Here is a 17,222-nt window from a genome sequence, read left to right as displayed (position 1 = left end):
TTTTGAGAGAGAGAGAGACAGAACAGCATGAGCAGGGGAGGGGCAGAGGGAGTGGGAGACCGAAAATCTTAAGCAGGCTCCACACCCAGTGAGGGGCTGGATCTCACATGGTGAGATCATGACCTCAGCCAAAATCAAGAGTCAGATGCTTAACCAACTGAGTATCATGAAACTCTTTAGATACCTCCAGGCACAAAATTCTGGGAATTTCATGGGTGGGATCCTTAAATAATGATATTGAGTAACATAAGGAACAATGTAAACAATTATTATGGGTGTTTTTAATATTACTTCTGATAGTTTAGGCATTTGTAAAGAGAGATAAGCCATCATGTGTTGTTTTCTGGTCTTACTTGAAAACAAAGGTTTGGAATAGATAATTAGCCCTTCTCTTAGCCTCTTGGAGCATTTGTTTAAATTCCTAATCAACACCACCTGGTTCTGGGTTGAGTGTATGTCTGGACCACAGATGATATTCTGTGTTCTTGACTGGAATAAGAGCCATAGGCCTTCCATATCACATGTAGAGGATAGAGGTGACTTTCCTGGAAATCAGTGTGCCTGACCTTTGTTCTCCCCCAAGGAAATGGAGATCTTCCTCAAGGAGGTGAGGTATGGGGCTCACCCCACACCTGTGGGCGGGATTAAATTTTTCTTGAGTTTTGAAGTTGCACAGGTATTTGAAATACTTGGTCCAGACCCCGGAGTTGTGCACCATAAAACATAGAAGGGACTCTTGTGGACTGGAACTTCTTAAAGGGTGGGCAGTGTTAGTGAAGGAGATCTAAGAAGTCCCTTAAACACCGCTGTCTCTTGTTTGGGCCTACCACAATGAGTAACCTGCAGAGCGCGTTCTCCTCCAGGAGGTGTGACTTAGCCTTGTCCATTGTGTTTTTTACATTTTTAGTATATTTTACTTATCCCAGTATATCCAAAAATATGATAATTTCAGCATATAAGCAACTTTGAAATTGAGATACGTTTTGCTTTTGTTTCTCCCACCTTCACAATAAATAGAGTGTGTATTGTATGCTTGTAGCACATCTCAATTCAGTTCCTCTGTCACTAGTGACATTTTAGGCGCTCCATAACCACACAAATCCAGTGACTCCCAGATTGCTCAGTGCCATTCTAGGACCTGCACTTTGGAAAACATGGGAGTTACTCTCACAGAAAGTGCTCCCTGGCTCCCTCCTGCTTGTCCATTTGAATTTTGAAGAATGTCTTCAGAATGTAATTTTGGCATTGGCGTAGTTAAGGTTGCTGACAGACTCCATTGTTTTTTTTTTTTAATGTTTATTTATTTTTGAGAGAGGGAGAACACCAGCAGGGGAGGGGCAGAGAGAGAAGGAAACCCAGAATCCCAAGCAGGCTCCAGACTCTGAGCTGTCGGCATGGATCCCGACACGGGGCTCAAACTCGTGAACCCTGAGATCGTGACCTGAGCCAAAGTTTGGACGCTTAACTGACTAAGCCACCCAGGCTCCCCCAGAGTCCATTGTTTTTTAAGGCTGACCTTGGTGATTAACAGATGTCAACTTGGCTAAGCCGGGGTCCACAAAATTGCTATATCATTTATTCTGTTGCCTCGGTATCAGTATTTCAGGATCCTGCTGCAAAAATCTTCGTAGCTGTCGTATTCTGGTGCTCCCAACAGGTTGTATGTAGTTCCACCCAAAATGAAATCTCTGCCAGCTGTGTATCTGTGAAGAGGGTATGAACAGATTTATCAAAATCTTTTAAAGAAACATGTTGGACCCATTGCCTCTAGTGTGAAGTGAGTTACTTTGTGAGGAATGATAGAAGTCCGTCTTCTAAATTTTCTCACTAGTACACCTGCAGAAGGTTCACAGTATCTTGAGTGGATACCGAGAGGCATCCTAGTCCTGCTGGATATTCATTCATTCATTGTTTGTGCCCTAGAGGCACTGGCTGGCTGGGGATACAGAAGAGTGCAACAAATCTGGTCCCTGCCTTTGTGGAGCTTATGTTCTAGTGAAAGAGGCAATAAACAAGTGTTTACAAAATAAAGTGATAACAAGTTATGATAAGTGTTTTTGAAGATAATAACTAAAGTGGTGAGGGAATGACTGGGGAGGGTCACTTTATTATGAAACATTTCAAACACGCAGAAGTAGAAGAGTATAGTGGTTTCCCCCAAGGTACCCATCACCCAGTTCAGCAATTCTCAATTCCTGGTTTAATCTTGTTTTCATCTGTTATTCCCCCTTCCATACACACCCACAGTTACTTTGAAACAAGCCTAGATAGTATATTGCCCTTGTACATTTTAGTAACCACAGTCCCATTTTCTTGCCTCAAAATGTTAACAGCAATCTCTTAATATCAAATACACAGTGTTCACATTTCCCTGCCTCATAATTGTGGGTGCTTTTCTTCTCTGTTTGCTCGAATTGGTTTGCAGACAAGGTCCATATATGTATTTTAATTGGTTGATTATTTTTAAGTCACTTTTGATCTTTTGCTTCTCAGGAAGTCACTTTTTTTGATAAGAGGGTCAGAGGAGATACTTTGATTGAAGTCCTGAGAAATAAACCAGCTAGTTGTAGGAAGAGCATCCCAGGTAAGTGGGAAGAAGTGCAAGGCAATGATGTGAGCAGGGAATGTTAAGGAAGGCCATGTAACTGATACATAGTAAGCTAGGGAGAAAATCTTTTGAGATGAGCTATCTCTCAAATCAAAAAGCCCAGAGTTTTCAAGATTCCCTCATAGTATTGCACAGTTTCTCAGAACATTATACAACTGGACTAGGTTCTTTGACTTAATGCAGAAATGCTTTTGTTTTTAGCTACATTTCTGTGACTTCAGCTTTCACTGAGGGCCACAGTTAATGCTTTATTTACTCAAGTACGTACAAAGCATGATTATGCGCTTCTGTGTTGAAGTCAAATTTTGAGATAGTTGTAGATCCACAGGTAATTGTAAGATATGATGCCAAGACGTTCTGTGTACCCCTTACCCAGTTTTCCCAAAGCTCCCAGCCATAGTCATTCCAAACTAGAGTTTTCTTGCAAAACTGTAGTGTGACACAAGAAGCAGGATATGGACATTGATGCAGTCAAAATACAAAACCATCCTGTCACCACAAGGCTCCATCCTGTCATAACCACACCCACCTCTCTTCTCCCTCTCTGGATTTTCCTTATGTTGCCTTTGTCTGGTTTTTTGGTGGCTCACTACTACTGGTCTTGTAAAATGCATTGGAAAATATTCCCTCCTCATCTGCATTCTAGAAAAGATGGTGCACAATTCGTGTGAATTCTTCAGATGTTTGGTAGAACTCTCTAGTGAAGCTGTTTTTGGTCAATCTTAGAGACATCCATTTTTTAAATTTTTTTTTTAAAGTTTATTTATTTAAGCAATCTCTGCACCCAGTGTGGGGCTCGAACTCACGACCCTGAGATTAAGAGCCGCATGCTCATCTGACTGGGCTAGCCAGGTGCCCCAAGGCTTAACCAGTTTTTTAAATTCCCCTTCCCCCAAGAACCAGCTTTGTGTTTCATTGGTTTTTCTCTATTGTTTTTGGTTTCATTGATTTCTGCTCTTATGGTTAATTTTCTTCTGCTTACTTCAGGTTTATTTTGCCCATTTTCTACTTTATTGATATTAATTATTGAGCAAATCATGCACTTTTAACATAAGGATCCCCAGTATAAAATACTTCTTTAATTCAGTGCCTGAAGAAGGTTTATCTCCAGATATCCCAAACTAATGGGTTTTCTTCTTTGTTCTGGCTACCAAGAATCTCAGCTTCCCTGTTCTAATTGGTTTCTGGTTTGATTTTTACCATTTGCTTTTATTTGTCTTGCTTTACAATGTAAACTAACCCCATTCTTTTTATTTTTTATTTTTATTTTTTTAATGTTTATTTTTAAGAGAGAGAGAGACAGAGCGCGAGTGGGGGTGGGGCAGAGAGAGACGGAGACCTATTTTCCGAAGCAGGCTCCAGGCTTCGAGCTGTCAGCACAGAGCCCGATGCAGGGCTCAAACTCACCCATGGGGAGATCATGACCTGAGCCAAAGTCGGATACTTAACCAACTGAGCCACCCATGCACCCAACCTCATTCTTTTTAAAATTAATTGTTACTTGAATTGGAAAAGAATAAATATAACTGTCTCCCTATATTAGCTGCTTCTGGCAATGGAATTCTCTCCTGTTGAAGTTTTTCTCTTGATCAGTAGGAGTTATCCACAATTCTAACCTACTCCTGGTTGATACACGCAATGTAACACACACATGCACGCGCGTGCAAATACCACCACCTCACCTACAGGATTAATTGGAGGAAATGGTGTTGCTCTGAGGTGTCACGGAGGTTATGATTTTTTAATTATAAGTTATTCTTGGTAACAACCCAAGCATGGATATTAAAACTTTCATTTTATGGTTAAGTGTAGCCCTACTCCATAATTAACTTCCTGTGGAATATTTTTTAAACAAGACATACTAATTGGAAAGAATACAGTTCGCATAAAATGGAGGCAAGGACCACATCTGTTTTATTCTCCGTGTGTCCCTGGCACTTAGCACAGTGACTGGCATATGAACATTTACTGTTTGTTGAGTGAAGTGCCAATATGGTAGATGTGGTACTGGCTTCCATAGAAGGCATCGTTATAGAACAGTAGTGTGATTCATTCCTCACATGATCTCTCTACTTTTGTTATACGTGGATTGTGACAGTCACAGGCTCTGTATCCAATTTGCATGCACATGTCCTATTCCTATACGTAATGAGACACAGGCAGCTCACTGAAATTATGGTCCGGTTACTTGTAAGTTCTTTAGGCAGGCGTTTTCATGCCATGTCTCATGTAACAATAGGTAATATTTGTATAGTACACTGGCGTAAACTGAGGCAGTAAACTGCTTCTGGAACAGGGGCTCCTCCTGGGGATCTCCCAAAGTCTGAGGGGATCAGTGACCATGTGCAGCTAGAACTCATTAACAGCATACTAGTAGGGAAGTTATACTTTTTAGGCTGTACTGTCTGTAGAAGTGTAGTATGGTGCTTTAAAATCTGTTTTTTGTTTTCGTTCCTTTCTCATTGTAGTGTGGAAATTGGCGAAAGTGTACGTGGAGAGGATGTCTACATTGTTCAGAGTGGCTGTGGTGAAATAAATGACAATCTAATGGAGCTTTTGATCATGATTAACGCCTGCAAGATCGCTTCAGCCAGCCGGGTTACCGCAGTCATCCCATGCTTTCCGTATGCCCGGCAGGACAAGAAGGATAAGGTGGGAGCAGAATCTACTTTAAAAAAATTTTTTTTGTTGTTTTAATCAGAAGAAGCACATGCCCAGAGTCACAAAAAAAACTTCCTTAATTCTCAGATACATATTTAGAGGATATTGTTGTTTTTTTTAATCACATTCTCTTAGGTATTACCCAATGTTCAAAACAATTGACATGTGATTCGTTTATATAAATCAACATCTTTGTAGTCTGTATTTCTTCGTCATACATCTGTGACTCTCAGCTCACTGTGACTTTTTAATTGTATCAAGAGGACTAAGCACCAGCTACCGTGGAGTAGAATATTTTTTAAACTGGTAGATCCTCTGGGACCCTCGTCATAAAACTTGAAGTCAGTTACATGAATACCTGGTCTCATTATACACATGCACATCTCCCTTTATTTATCTGGTATATTAGAGGTTAAGGTACATGTATAAAACTTTGCAGGTCTGTTCTAACAGTCAGTGCCCAAATTTTACGTACAATGTCTGGGAGAAAGCCAGACATTTTTATTCTGAGACTATAGTGCTCCTACAGAGTATAAAGGGCATGGGCTTTGCTAGTTTATCGTGCAGCAGGTGTGTTTATCTGTCATTTAAGGAGGTTGAAGTTGCTGGAATATTGACCTCAAGATGAGTAAGCAAGTGGTATAATTTGCACAATAAACTAGAATTTCCATTCTGTGATCTGTCTTTTAAGTTTTGACATGTTAGATGCAATACAGGTTTGTGTATGTATGTGTCAAAAGAGATTTTAATAATTCTTGTGAAAAAGATTTTTTAAGTCAGCCTAGTTTGAATAATTGAGCATTAAAACCCTTAAATAGGCTGAAAATATGTACATTAAGAAAACAAAAGGTAGGAAGGTATTTTTCTTCTCTGAAATATGTATCCTGATTTGGAAAAGTGATATTCCACTTAGTATTTGTGCTAGATTGCAATTTACTCATATAGTCAATGGCCATGGCACTTGCTATGAATTTCCTGGTAGCATGGTGCCGTAAACATAGTAGGTAAACAGTAAGCAAATGTTTCTTGAGCAAATGAATTGTTTCTCAAAATGGCTTTTTGGTTTTTTGTCCTTCTTCTTTTGTCCCCTCCATTTAGAGCCGGGCTCCAATCTCAGCCAAGCTTGTTGCAAACATGCTCTCTGTAGCAGGCGCAGATCATATTATCACCATGGACCTGCATGCCTCTCAGATTCAGGTATCTGGAAGCTAAATATTCAGCATTAGAAAGCAGGGGGTGTGGGGAGGAGAGAGCTTATAATGCTAAGAGTGCACAGAAGCAAAAACCTGCCCAAAGACAGCTTAAATAAACTAGACATCGACATCATTTTATTTTTTTTTTTAATTTTTTTTTTCAACGTTTTTTATTTATTTTTGGGACAGAGAGAAACAGAGCATGAACGGGGGAGGGGCAGAGAGAGAGGGAGACACAGCATCGGAAACAGGCTCCAGGCTCCGAGCCATCAGCCCAGAGCCTGACGCGGGGCTCGAACTCACGGACCGCGAGATCATGACCTGGCTGAAGTCGGACGCTTAACCGACTGCGCCACCCAGGCGCCCAACATCAACATCATTTTAAACATCCTCACCTTAAGCATTGTTTACCATCTCAGTCATTTGGAGTGGTTGGATAAGGGAGGTGGTCTGGAATTCTGAAAAGAACATGGACTTTGGGTTCAGACCTAGTTTGAATACTGGCTGACACTTACTGGCTTTATAACCTTGCACAGATTATTTAACTACTCTGAACACACACTGCATTGTTATTGTGAGTATTAAATTTATGGTATAAATGCCTGACTCAGGATAGGTGCTCAGTAATTGGGAACTGTTTTTGTCGTCATTAAATTTAGAGCCACAGATATCAGAATCTACTTTCTAGCATAAACACAGAGTAAGGGGAACGCAGCATTCCTTTGTATTTTGTACTGTTTAAAGGGACTTTCAAATCATCATTGGAGACTTATGGCAATCCAGTGAGGTACACAGAGTAGGTGGTTATGACCATTTTTTAAACGTGTTTTTATTATTTATTTTTGAGAGAGAGAGAATGTGCATGCACGTGAGTAGAGGGACAGAGGATCCAAAGCAGGGTCTGCACTGACTGCAGAGAGCCCAATGTAGGGGCTCAAACCCACGAACCGTGAGATCATGACCTGAGCCAAAGTCAGACACTTAACTGACTGAGCACCCAGGCGCCCCTGATTATACCCATTTTATCGAAGAGGAACAGATTTCTTGAGAAACGCAACTAATCTGTAGCAACTAGTATTAGAACAGAGATCCTTTACCAGTTACTCTCTGTGACCATTTATTATAAATACATTCCACTAAGTTTACATATCAAAGCGTCTTCTAACTGGTTTAACAGTTAGCTTTTGCTCCCTAACAGACCAGCCCAACATTTGATGGAATAAGGCAATAAGTATTACCTCATGGGTCTCCACATTGACTGGGCAGTCGCGGTATTGGTTGAACTTGGCCGTTCTTCCCAAGGGCTCTTTCATGGTCCTGTAGTCAATTGTGGGTTAGCTGAAGTCAGGCCTTGCCCCTCTTGGCCGGGACTCTCTTGGCCAGCCCAGGTTTGAGAAGCCATTTTTAATCTGCTACACTGAGCATGCCTTCTAATCAGTTTGAATGTCACAGGAAGGTATTCTTTGGGCCAGTTATTATCCTCTTTGTATTAGTCATTTATAAATCGAAGAGCACAAAAAGAAAGCAAAAGTGACTCAGCTTCTTTCTACAGGGCTTTTTTGATATCCCAGTGGATAATTTGTACGCGGAGCCAGCTGTCCTGAAATGGATCAGGGAAAACATCTCTGAGTGGAGGAACTGCACTATTGTCTCCCCCGATGCTGGTGGAGCTAAGAGGTACGGCCAAACTGTGCATTGTTCTCACAGTACTGGGGATATCTTTCAGACAGCTATGTCAGAAAGTTGACATTTTTCTAGCAAGTGACAGTTTTTAAGTTCAGTTGACCCTTGAACAGCATGGGGATTAGGGCATCGACCTCCCCACCCCCTGCCCCATGCACTCCAAAATCCGCATATAACTTTTGACCACCTCAGAACTTAACTACTTAACTAACTTAACAACAACCAGCTGTTGACCAGAAGTGTTACCAAAAACATAAACAGTCAATTAACACACTTCGTATTTTACGTGTGTTATAGATAGTATTACAACAAAGCAAGCTAGAGAAAAGAAACTGTTGTTGAGAGAATACATTTACAGCATGGTACTGCATCAAGAAAAATCTATTTATAAGTGGACCTGCACAGTTGAAACCCATGTTTTTCAAGGGTCACGTATACTTCAGAATGGGTGTATCAGTAGCTGGGACACGAGCTGGACATAGTTTTACTGACCTGAGTCACTGCCAGAAAGTGACAGAAAGACAAGGCAGCCTAGAGGGGGTCCTTAAGTAGTTGCAGTGTTGTAGGCTTGACTGAACCGCATTAGTAACTTGGCACCACAGAGCTAGCAAGCAACACCACTGTGAACCCATCCAGAAGGCTGGGAAATTGGGGTTTCCAGTGAATGGCACCAGCTATTGAACCATGTGCTATTATTGGACAAATAGGCTTTCACTCCCCTCATGATGCTGTTGGTTCGACCCGTGTTAACCCTGGCATTGAGACATTAAGCAGGAGGGAAAATAAAATATGGTAACTTTATATTTAAAACCAAGACCTTAACATTTTAAACAAACTGATTGCCAGGCATTGCCAGTTTCAGTGCTTCACAGCTCACATGGTGCCGACTAAGAGCTCTTGATTTCCTTAGTGGATCACTCATTAGTAATGCATTCAAAAATCTGACACATGTTCTTCTTGTTGTGGAAATAGAATGAAGAGGCTACAAAACACAGATGATTGGGGAAAGCTAATTCCAGTCTTTCTAAAGGCCATTTAAATCTTCAATGACTGTTTGTCCACAACCTCTTTATTTCAGTAACTCCAACAGAACTGATAAGCTGAGCACTTGAGTTCCGTTATCCAGCCAGATGTGTGGCTCTGTGAGTCTCATGTAATCGATAGTTATTATCTGTAAAAGCGACAGAGCCGAAAAAGCATCCCCCTAATGGCAGTTGTCAAACTTGTCTTAACTTGTTGGGCATTATTTTCACATCTTGCCATGGGACATAGAAAATTGTCGTGTTTGAAACAAATAATCAAGCCAAGATCTTCTTTCCAAAGTTGGGTATAGGAAAACTGCCTTTAGTAGGTGACTTATTGCCACATGACCACTCTGTGTGTGTGTTTATAATTCTCTTTCCATAGTGGAGGATTTGCTGACTGAGTAGCTATCAGTTTGGTCTTGGCAGGGTTTTTGGAGTAGGTAGAGGTCCCTGTGTGATTGTGGTTTGCACAGAGTTTTCCCCTCCATGGTGTAGGGAGTGACTTTTTCCAGCCCTTCCTGCTTTGTCAGTCACTGATTTTTTTTTTAATGTTTATTTTTGAGAGAACGTGAGAACACGAGCAGGGGAGGGGGCAGAGAAAGTGGGAGACACAAAATCCGAAGCAGTCTCTAGGCTCTGCCCTGTCAGCACAGAGCCTGATGCAGGGCTAGAACCCACGAACTGTGGGACCATGACCTGAACCAAAGTCAGAAGCTTAACTGACTGAGCCACTCAGGTGTCCCCTGTCAGTCTTTGATTTTGTTGGCCATGGAGTATGGGCAGTCTGGGATGCTTGAGCTAATTGAGCATGCATTTGTCTTGGATGAGTAAACATTCCAAGGAGATTGGTTATTCTTATGTTCTATGCCCACACAATTCTAGTAATGGGGAACACAAGGTATGGTTCATTTAGATCAGGATACATAAGCTGTTCAGGTTGTGGTTTGGATCTTGCACGTTCTCTATTATATGGTCACAGGCTCTCCCCTGTCCAGCACAAACTCCGTTATATGACCATAGGCACAATGGAAATCAGACATAATGCTCTGGTTGTATCAGTGCTGCATTAAAAAAACAAGACCTGGGACGCCAGGGTGGCTCAGTCACTTGAACGTCTGACTCTTGATTTTGGCTCAGGTCACGATCCCAGGGTTGTAGGATCAAGCCCTGTGTGGGGCTCTGTACTGAGCGTGGAGTCTGCTTAAGATTCTCTCTCTCTCTAAAATGAAAAAATAAAAACAAGACCCAAACCACAGGCTTCTTCATGCACGATGATGGCACAGTGGAGCATGGACCTACATGTTACTGGAACAGCGTGCTGTCATTTACATGGGATGGATTTCTGTCTGAGTGAATTCTGTGGTACTTTGTCATCAAAGATTTGTCTTCTGTGTCACTTTCTAGTTTGGTTTATGTTATTTTGTAATAGAAAAATAAGACATTTTGATTTGTTGGCAATCCTTCGGGGTGTCCAAGCAAGATGTCCCATTTTCCTGATTAATTGGTACAGTGTTCCTTGTAGTGCTCCTAAAAGGAACATCCAAGCTCAGTGCCCATGTACAGTTGACACTGACAGTTGGTGGATCACTGGGGGTAAGCACGTGAGCGCACAGGCACTGGAATGGGCTGGGGACTTACTCCTCTCCTGTCAGAGGCTCAGGTTCACTTCTCATCACATCCGTGCATCCAGTTGGGACAGTCTGTGCACCCCCGGCATTAGCTAAAGGAAGTCTTCTTTCTCTTCCCTTCTGCTGCCAGTCTATTAAATGAATGTGCCTTAGCATCCTGCTGCTTCCCAGGACCGGTGAGGCATCTGGCTCTCCCCTGCTGTAAACCAGAATTAATTATAATTGAAGTCTGACTAATCTCAGGATACAGATGCATTAGTCTCTAAAACATGCTTTGTGACGTTTGCCTTTGAGAAGCCAGTCAAGCAGAGTTGTTTTCTTCCAGCCCCAGGAACAGTTTGGTTTCGAAGAGTGGTCTCCCTGAAAAACAAACCCACTGTTTAGTCCCTGTGTTGGCATCTTTAGGAGACACACACACACACACACACACACACACACACACACACTGTTTGAACTGTGAACGCGCCGCTGTCTTGCAGAGTGACCTCCATCGCAGACCGGTTGAATGTGGACTTCGCTCTGATTCACAAAGAACGGAAGAAGGCCAATGAAGTAGACCGCATGGTGCTGGTGGGAGATGTGAAGGATCGGGTGGCCATCCTGGTAGATGACATGGCCGACACCTGTGGCACAATCTGCCATGCGGCTGACAAGTGAGTGCCAAGAGGTGGTGGGGCCAGTGGTTAGAAGTGAAAAGCTAACTGCTTGCTATCTGCAGGTGAATTGAGGGAGATGAGAACTATCTTTGGGAGTTTTTATTACCCTAGGCTTGAATTGCAATATGCATCAATTGATGAATATTTTATTTTTCCTCCAGATTCACTTAGTTATTTTTTTCTTACTGTGCTCAACTATATAAAACATAAATTTGCCACTTTGACCATTAAGTGTACAATTCAGTGGCGTTAGATACATTCGCAGTATGTGCAACTATCACTGCTGTATTTCCAAAATGTTATCACTCTGAATACTCTACTTTTGATAGTTGTTTTTAAAATTTTTTTTAATGTTTTATTTATTTTTGAGAGAGAGAGACAGAGACAGAATCTGAAGCAAGCTCCAGGCTCTGAGCTGTCAGCACAGAGCCCGACGCAGGGCTCAAACTCACGAACTGCGAGATCATGACCTGAGCCCAAGTCGGATGCTTAACTGATTGAGCCACCCAGGCACCCCCTTGATAGTTTTTTTTTTAATTTTTTTTTAACGTTTATTTATTTTTGAGACAGAGAGAGACAGAGCATGAATGGGGGAGGGTCAGAGAGAGAGGGAGACACAGAATCTGAAACAGGCTCCAGGCTCTGAGCTGTCAGCACAGAGCCTGACTCAGGGCTCGAACTCACAGACCGCAAGATCATGACCTGAGCCGAAGTCAGACGCTTAACCGACTGAGCCACCCAGGTGCCCCGATAGTTTTTTTTTTTTAAGAAACAAATTAAGGTAGAAATGTATAGGCCTGAACAGACAGGACTATACAGTTGGCCCTTGAACACAGATTTCAACTGTGTGAGTCCACTTATTGTGCTTTTTTTTGGTAAATACAGTAGAGGACTATAAATGTATTTTCTCTTCCTTATGATTTTCTTAATAACATTTTCTTTTCTCTAGCCTATTTTATTGTAAAAATACAGCATATGGGGCGCCTGTTGGGTAAGTGTCTGTCTTTGGCTCGGGTCATGATCTCATGGTTCATGAATCTAAGCCCTGCATCAGGCTCTGTGCTGACAGTGTGGAGCCTGCTTGGGATTCTCTCTCCCTCTCTCTCTGCCCCTCCCCCACTTGTGCACTTGCTCTCTCTCTAAATAAATAAAACTAAATAAAATAAAAATAAAGCATATACTATAACATGCAGAATATGTCTGAATGGACTTTATGTTATCGATGAGGCTTCTGGTCAGCAGGAGGGTATTAGTTATGATTTGGGTGAGTCAAAAGTTGTGCTCAGATTTTCAACTATGGGGGTGGGTGGTTGACACCCCTAACCCCCATGTTGTTCCAGGGTATATAGTATTTTCCTATTTATATTTTACCTAAGCCAGAAACCCTGGTCCTACCTCTTGACTGTCCATTTTAGTTGCTACCACCTTCATTCATGTTATTTCTCCTCTCTTGCCTGCACTGTTCTAAACTGCCTTCACTCTGTTCTCTCTGCTGCTGGTAATCAATCTCTTACCTCCCCAGTCTGTCTTCTCTCACACTGCCTCCCCTCTTGCGAATCTGTCTAAAACTAAGGCTAGATACCATCACTCCTCTCCTTTAAAACCTTAAGTGGCTCCCCATTGCTTATAATCCACATTACTGTGGACAGCATAGTTTTTCGTGATTTTTCCTTAACCTCTGGGTGTCTGTGCCAGGCACAGGCCCTGGCATATAATAGGGGCTAAGAAAATATTTGTGTGCTGAATGAGTGCTGATTTGGATCCTGGAGTATACATTTATAAAACTCATTTCGTCCTTGTATTATTAAGGTAATGCTAATTGCTGTAACAGATCAACTCCCTGAAATGTCAGTTGGTTAATGCGATAGTTCTTGTTTGTGGTTTAACTCCAGTGCAAGTATTCCTCTTTTGGTTTTGTAGTGCCACATCTTTAACATAAGGCTTCCAAGATTACCTTGGAAGACATTTCCATTTTGGCCAGCCAGAAAGGGAGAAAAGAGCATGGAGAATCACCCGTGGAAGATTTTTTTAAATATCTTTTTTTAATTTTTATTTATTTTTGAGAGAGAGAAAGAGAGCATGAGTGGGGGAGGGCCAGAGAGAGAGGGAGACACAGAATCTGAAGCAGGCTCCAGGCTCTGAGCTGTCAGCATAGGGCCCAATGCGGGGCTCGAACCGTGAGATCATGACCTGAGCTGAAGTTGGATGCTTAACCGACTGAGCCAGGCAGGCACCCCACCCATGGAAGATTTTTATAAGCCCAACCAGTTGTGTACGTTGTATCTGCCCACATTCTGATAGCTAGAATTAAGGCATATGGTCACTCCTAACTATGCAAGAGATACTGGGAAAGGTAGTCCAGCCGTGTGCCCAGGAAAAAAAGGAGATGGATTTCCTTGAGCATAGCAGTCTGTACCAGTCTCACTATGTTAATCCAAACCTATTCAGATCAGTTCTTAGTCCATATATTTGTCTTTGCTGTGAACCGAATTGTGTCTCTCCTAAAATTCATATGTTGTGGTTCTAGGCCCCCTAGTGCGATGATATTTGGAGATGGGGCCTTCGGGAGGTCACTAGGTTTAGATGAGGTCACGAGGGTGGGACCGTCTCATGATGGGAATAGTGCTCTTGTGAGCAGAGACACCAGAGAGCTGATTACCCCATGCATATGTGCACACAGAGGTCACATGAGTGCACAATGAGACAGCGGCTGCCAACAAGCCACAGGGAGAGGCCTCAGGATGAAGGTCACCCTGTCACCACATTAATCTTAGGGTTCCCGGCCTCCAGGACTGTGAAATAAAGTTCTGTCTTTGAAGGCACACAGTCTGTGGTATTTTGCTATGGCAGCCCAAGCTGACTAATACACTCCTCTCCCCGAACTCAGGTCCTGTGGTGACAGGTGAGATTAATCCAAAGCATCTCTGCTTCTTCCTCTAGACTTCTCTCAGCTGGAGCCACCAGAGTTTATGCGATCTTGACTCATGGAATCTTTTCTGGCCCGGCCATTTCCCGCATTAACAATGCATGCTTTGAAGCAGTAGTCGTCACCAATACCATACCTCAGGAGGATAAGATGAAGCATTGCTCCAAAATACAGGTAAGGATGCAATTCTTGCAAAATACTCTAAGTATTTATTTAGGAGGTGGTTTCATACATTGAATTGGGTGTCTATGTTCTGAAGCCTCCCCGCTTTGCTCTTAAGGGCTCAGTCTGTCATCAGGATCTGTGGTCCAAAAGTAAGAAAACAAAATCAGGTTTAAAAGATTCAAGTTGCTAGATGTACCTCTGGAGGATGGAGTGCCAGGGATGCTACATTTCAACAGACTGTCTCAGTGATTGTGATACCCGCTCACATTTACAAGTCCTTGCTCTGCAGTATGTGTGTCTCACTATTAACTGTTGGCCCCTGCAGACATAACATGAAACCTTTGAACCAGTAGTACACCCCTTAGGATGGCAGCGTTTCTCAAAGCATGCTCTGGAAACAAAGTTCATTACCTATGGTCCTTGTTAAAATGCAGATTCCTTTGCTCCATCTGAGACGTGCACAACCAAGAGGTCCTGGGGCCACTGTTTTAATTCCCCAAGGAATTAGACACTAAAGTTCGAGTACTGTTGTATCAAAAGAACAAGGCCTTGCTTAATTAAAGTGTACAGTAGTCCATTCGCTTTCTGAAATTAATATGTAGAATTGGAGCATCCATGTCCTTCTTAAGGATTTTTTTTTCCAGCTTAAATGGGTTTTTTTTTCATTCCTAAGAATTTGTAAATGTCAACCCACCACCACCTTGGTGAGTCTGAGTGAGGGGTTTTCCTCCATTAGCACTTTGACTCTTTCCTAAGTGGTGATACTAAAAATACAACGCAGAGGAGCACCTGGTCGGCTGTCAGTTAAGCGTCTGACTCTTGATTTCAGCTCAGGTCATGATCTCACGGGTCTGTGAGTTTGAGCCCTGAGTCAGGCTCTCTGCTATCAGGAGAGCCTGCTTCAGATCCTCTATCTCCTTCTCTCTCTGCCCCTGCCTGACTCATGCTTGCTCTCCCTCTCTCTCTCAAAAACTAAACGTAAAAAAAAAAAAGGCTGCAGAATGGCTGGGTGTGGCTCCCAAAGGGAAATAGCACAGTGCAGCTGTTTTAAGAGGAAGGACCCTCACAGGTCTGCTCCTCAGTGTCTACAAAAGGGTGGGTCCTCTGTCTGGGTGTTCCTAACCTGCCGATTTTCTCACTTTCCTAGGTGATTGACATCTCAATGATCCTCGCAGAAGCCATCAGGAGAACTCACAACGGGGAGTCCGTTTCCTACCTGTTCAGCCATGTCCCTTTATAATAGAATTACTGCTGAGGCTTTTTACAAATAAAGTGAACCCCGCTCCTTGTTCTCCCTTGGCATTTGATGAAAAATCCAGCAGAAAACCCAGCTTGCTCCAGTGTAGCTTTCCACACCCCACATCAAGTATATTAGCGTTTCTCCTAAATTAGAGAAAGACGGATTGAGACTCACTGCTGGGATTTCCTTCCTCCGTTGTCTCATTCCGGCTTCTTGGATTCTGTGAGCCTCGCAGCTTTGCAGCTTTAACCACAGCCGAACTGCTGCAAGATTGCAGGCTTGAGAGGGTGTTGTGTTGTAGGGGTGTTTGAAGTTGATGAGGGAAGCTCAGACTACTTTGCATGTGAATTCTTCAGGGTTTCCTTGGTTCCGAACCACTGGTGACAAAGCCGAACCACTGGTGACAAAGCCGACCCAGTTCCTATCCCCCAACCCCCAACCTGTGAAAAGCTCTCAAAAGTCTATGCTAAATTACAGCAGGAACCCTAGGCAGCCCCAACCCAGCTCTGGTTGCTGAGTCCTGTAAAGCAGGAGCCAGCGGGCAGCTCTCTGGTTGGCGGGGGTGGGGGGGTGCGCTGAGGGGTGGCAGCACACAGGGCAGTGAATGCTTCTTGGGAGGAAATAGCCTGATCCTTCACCCCCTGCTTGGGGACTGTGTCCCTTGGATTCTCCTTTGTACCTGTTCCTTTACATTTGACTTGACATTCAGCCATCTTGCCCTTTCCCTGGCCAAAAAACCCTCTCAGGCCCAAATGTTCCTTGTACTACAGTCTTCTGGAAAGCAAACTTACCCCCTGCTACGTGATCTCTAACATTTACATGGGATTGTTTCTGCTGTAGCTTAATCTTCCTGAGCCCGCTACCACCCTGGTAGTAGGTTTTAGGTGGGGTCGTAGTGCCTTTAGATTAATTTAAATATCTCATTTTCATCTTCCTCCCATTGATTTGGCCTCTCCAGTGACCTGAGATTTCTGTTAAAAAGGTTGATGTTACTGTTTACTGTCTCTTGTAGAGGAAACTAATAAAGTGTCTTTGTGTGATTGTGGATCTGTATCATATCTGTACCGGTCTTTCTGCCAAAGGTTTGGTCTAGGTGTCTTACGGCCCAGTGATCACTCTTCTGTGCTTCCAGACTGTCAGTTGCATTGTTAAGCCAAGAGAAGACCTTGGCCGCAGTTTTATCCAACCTTCAGACCTTAAGATGTCTGGGGTGTGCTAAGAACTAGATACAACGTGGGAGAGAGGGAAGATGGCGGCGTAGGAGGACGCTGGGCTCACCGCGCGTCCTGCTGATCACTTAGATTCCACCTACACCTGCCTAAATAACCCAGAAAACCACCAGAGGATTAGCAGAACGGAGTCGCTGGAGCCAAGCGCAGACGAGAGGCACACGGAAGAGGGTAGGAAGGGCGGCGAGGCGGTGCGCGCTCCACGGAC

The 17,222-nt window shown here is 43.1% G+C and overlaps 1 protein-coding gene across 1 annotated transcript in view; it reads left to right on the top strand.

Annotated features, from left to right (window-relative positions):
* Window positions 1–16,830, top strand: part of PRPS1 (phosphoribosyl pyrophosphate synthetase 1) — a 21,642-nt gene extending 4,812 nt beyond the window's left edge. The window contains exons 2-7 of the mRNA XM_040468373.1: window positions 5,077–5,260; window positions 6,368–6,466; window positions 8,015–8,139; window positions 11,278–11,451; window positions 14,395–14,554; window positions 15,693–16,830. Coding sequence (XP_040324307.1) covers window positions 5,077–5,260; window positions 6,368–6,466; window positions 8,015–8,139; window positions 11,278–11,451; window positions 14,395–14,554; window positions 15,693–15,785 — 835 coding nt within the window. The 3' untranslated portion in view covers window positions 15,786–16,830. The remainder of the gene's footprint in view (window positions 1–5,076; window positions 5,261–6,367; window positions 6,467–8,014; window positions 8,140–11,277; window positions 11,452–14,394; window positions 14,555–15,692) is intronic.
* The last annotated feature ends 392 nt before the right edge of the window (window positions 16,831–17,222 follow it).

Source organism: Herpailurus yagouaroundi, unplaced genomic scaffold, assembly GCF_014898765.1.
Source record: "Herpailurus yagouaroundi ecotype Mexico unplaced genomic scaffold, PumYag 67700, whole genome shotgun sequence".
Taxonomy (NCBI): domain Eukaryota; kingdom Metazoa; phylum Chordata; class Mammalia; order Carnivora; family Felidae; genus Herpailurus; species Herpailurus yagouaroundi.
The sequence above is the reverse complement of the archived record's forward strand: the minus strand, read 5'-3'. Positions and strand labels throughout refer to the sequence as shown.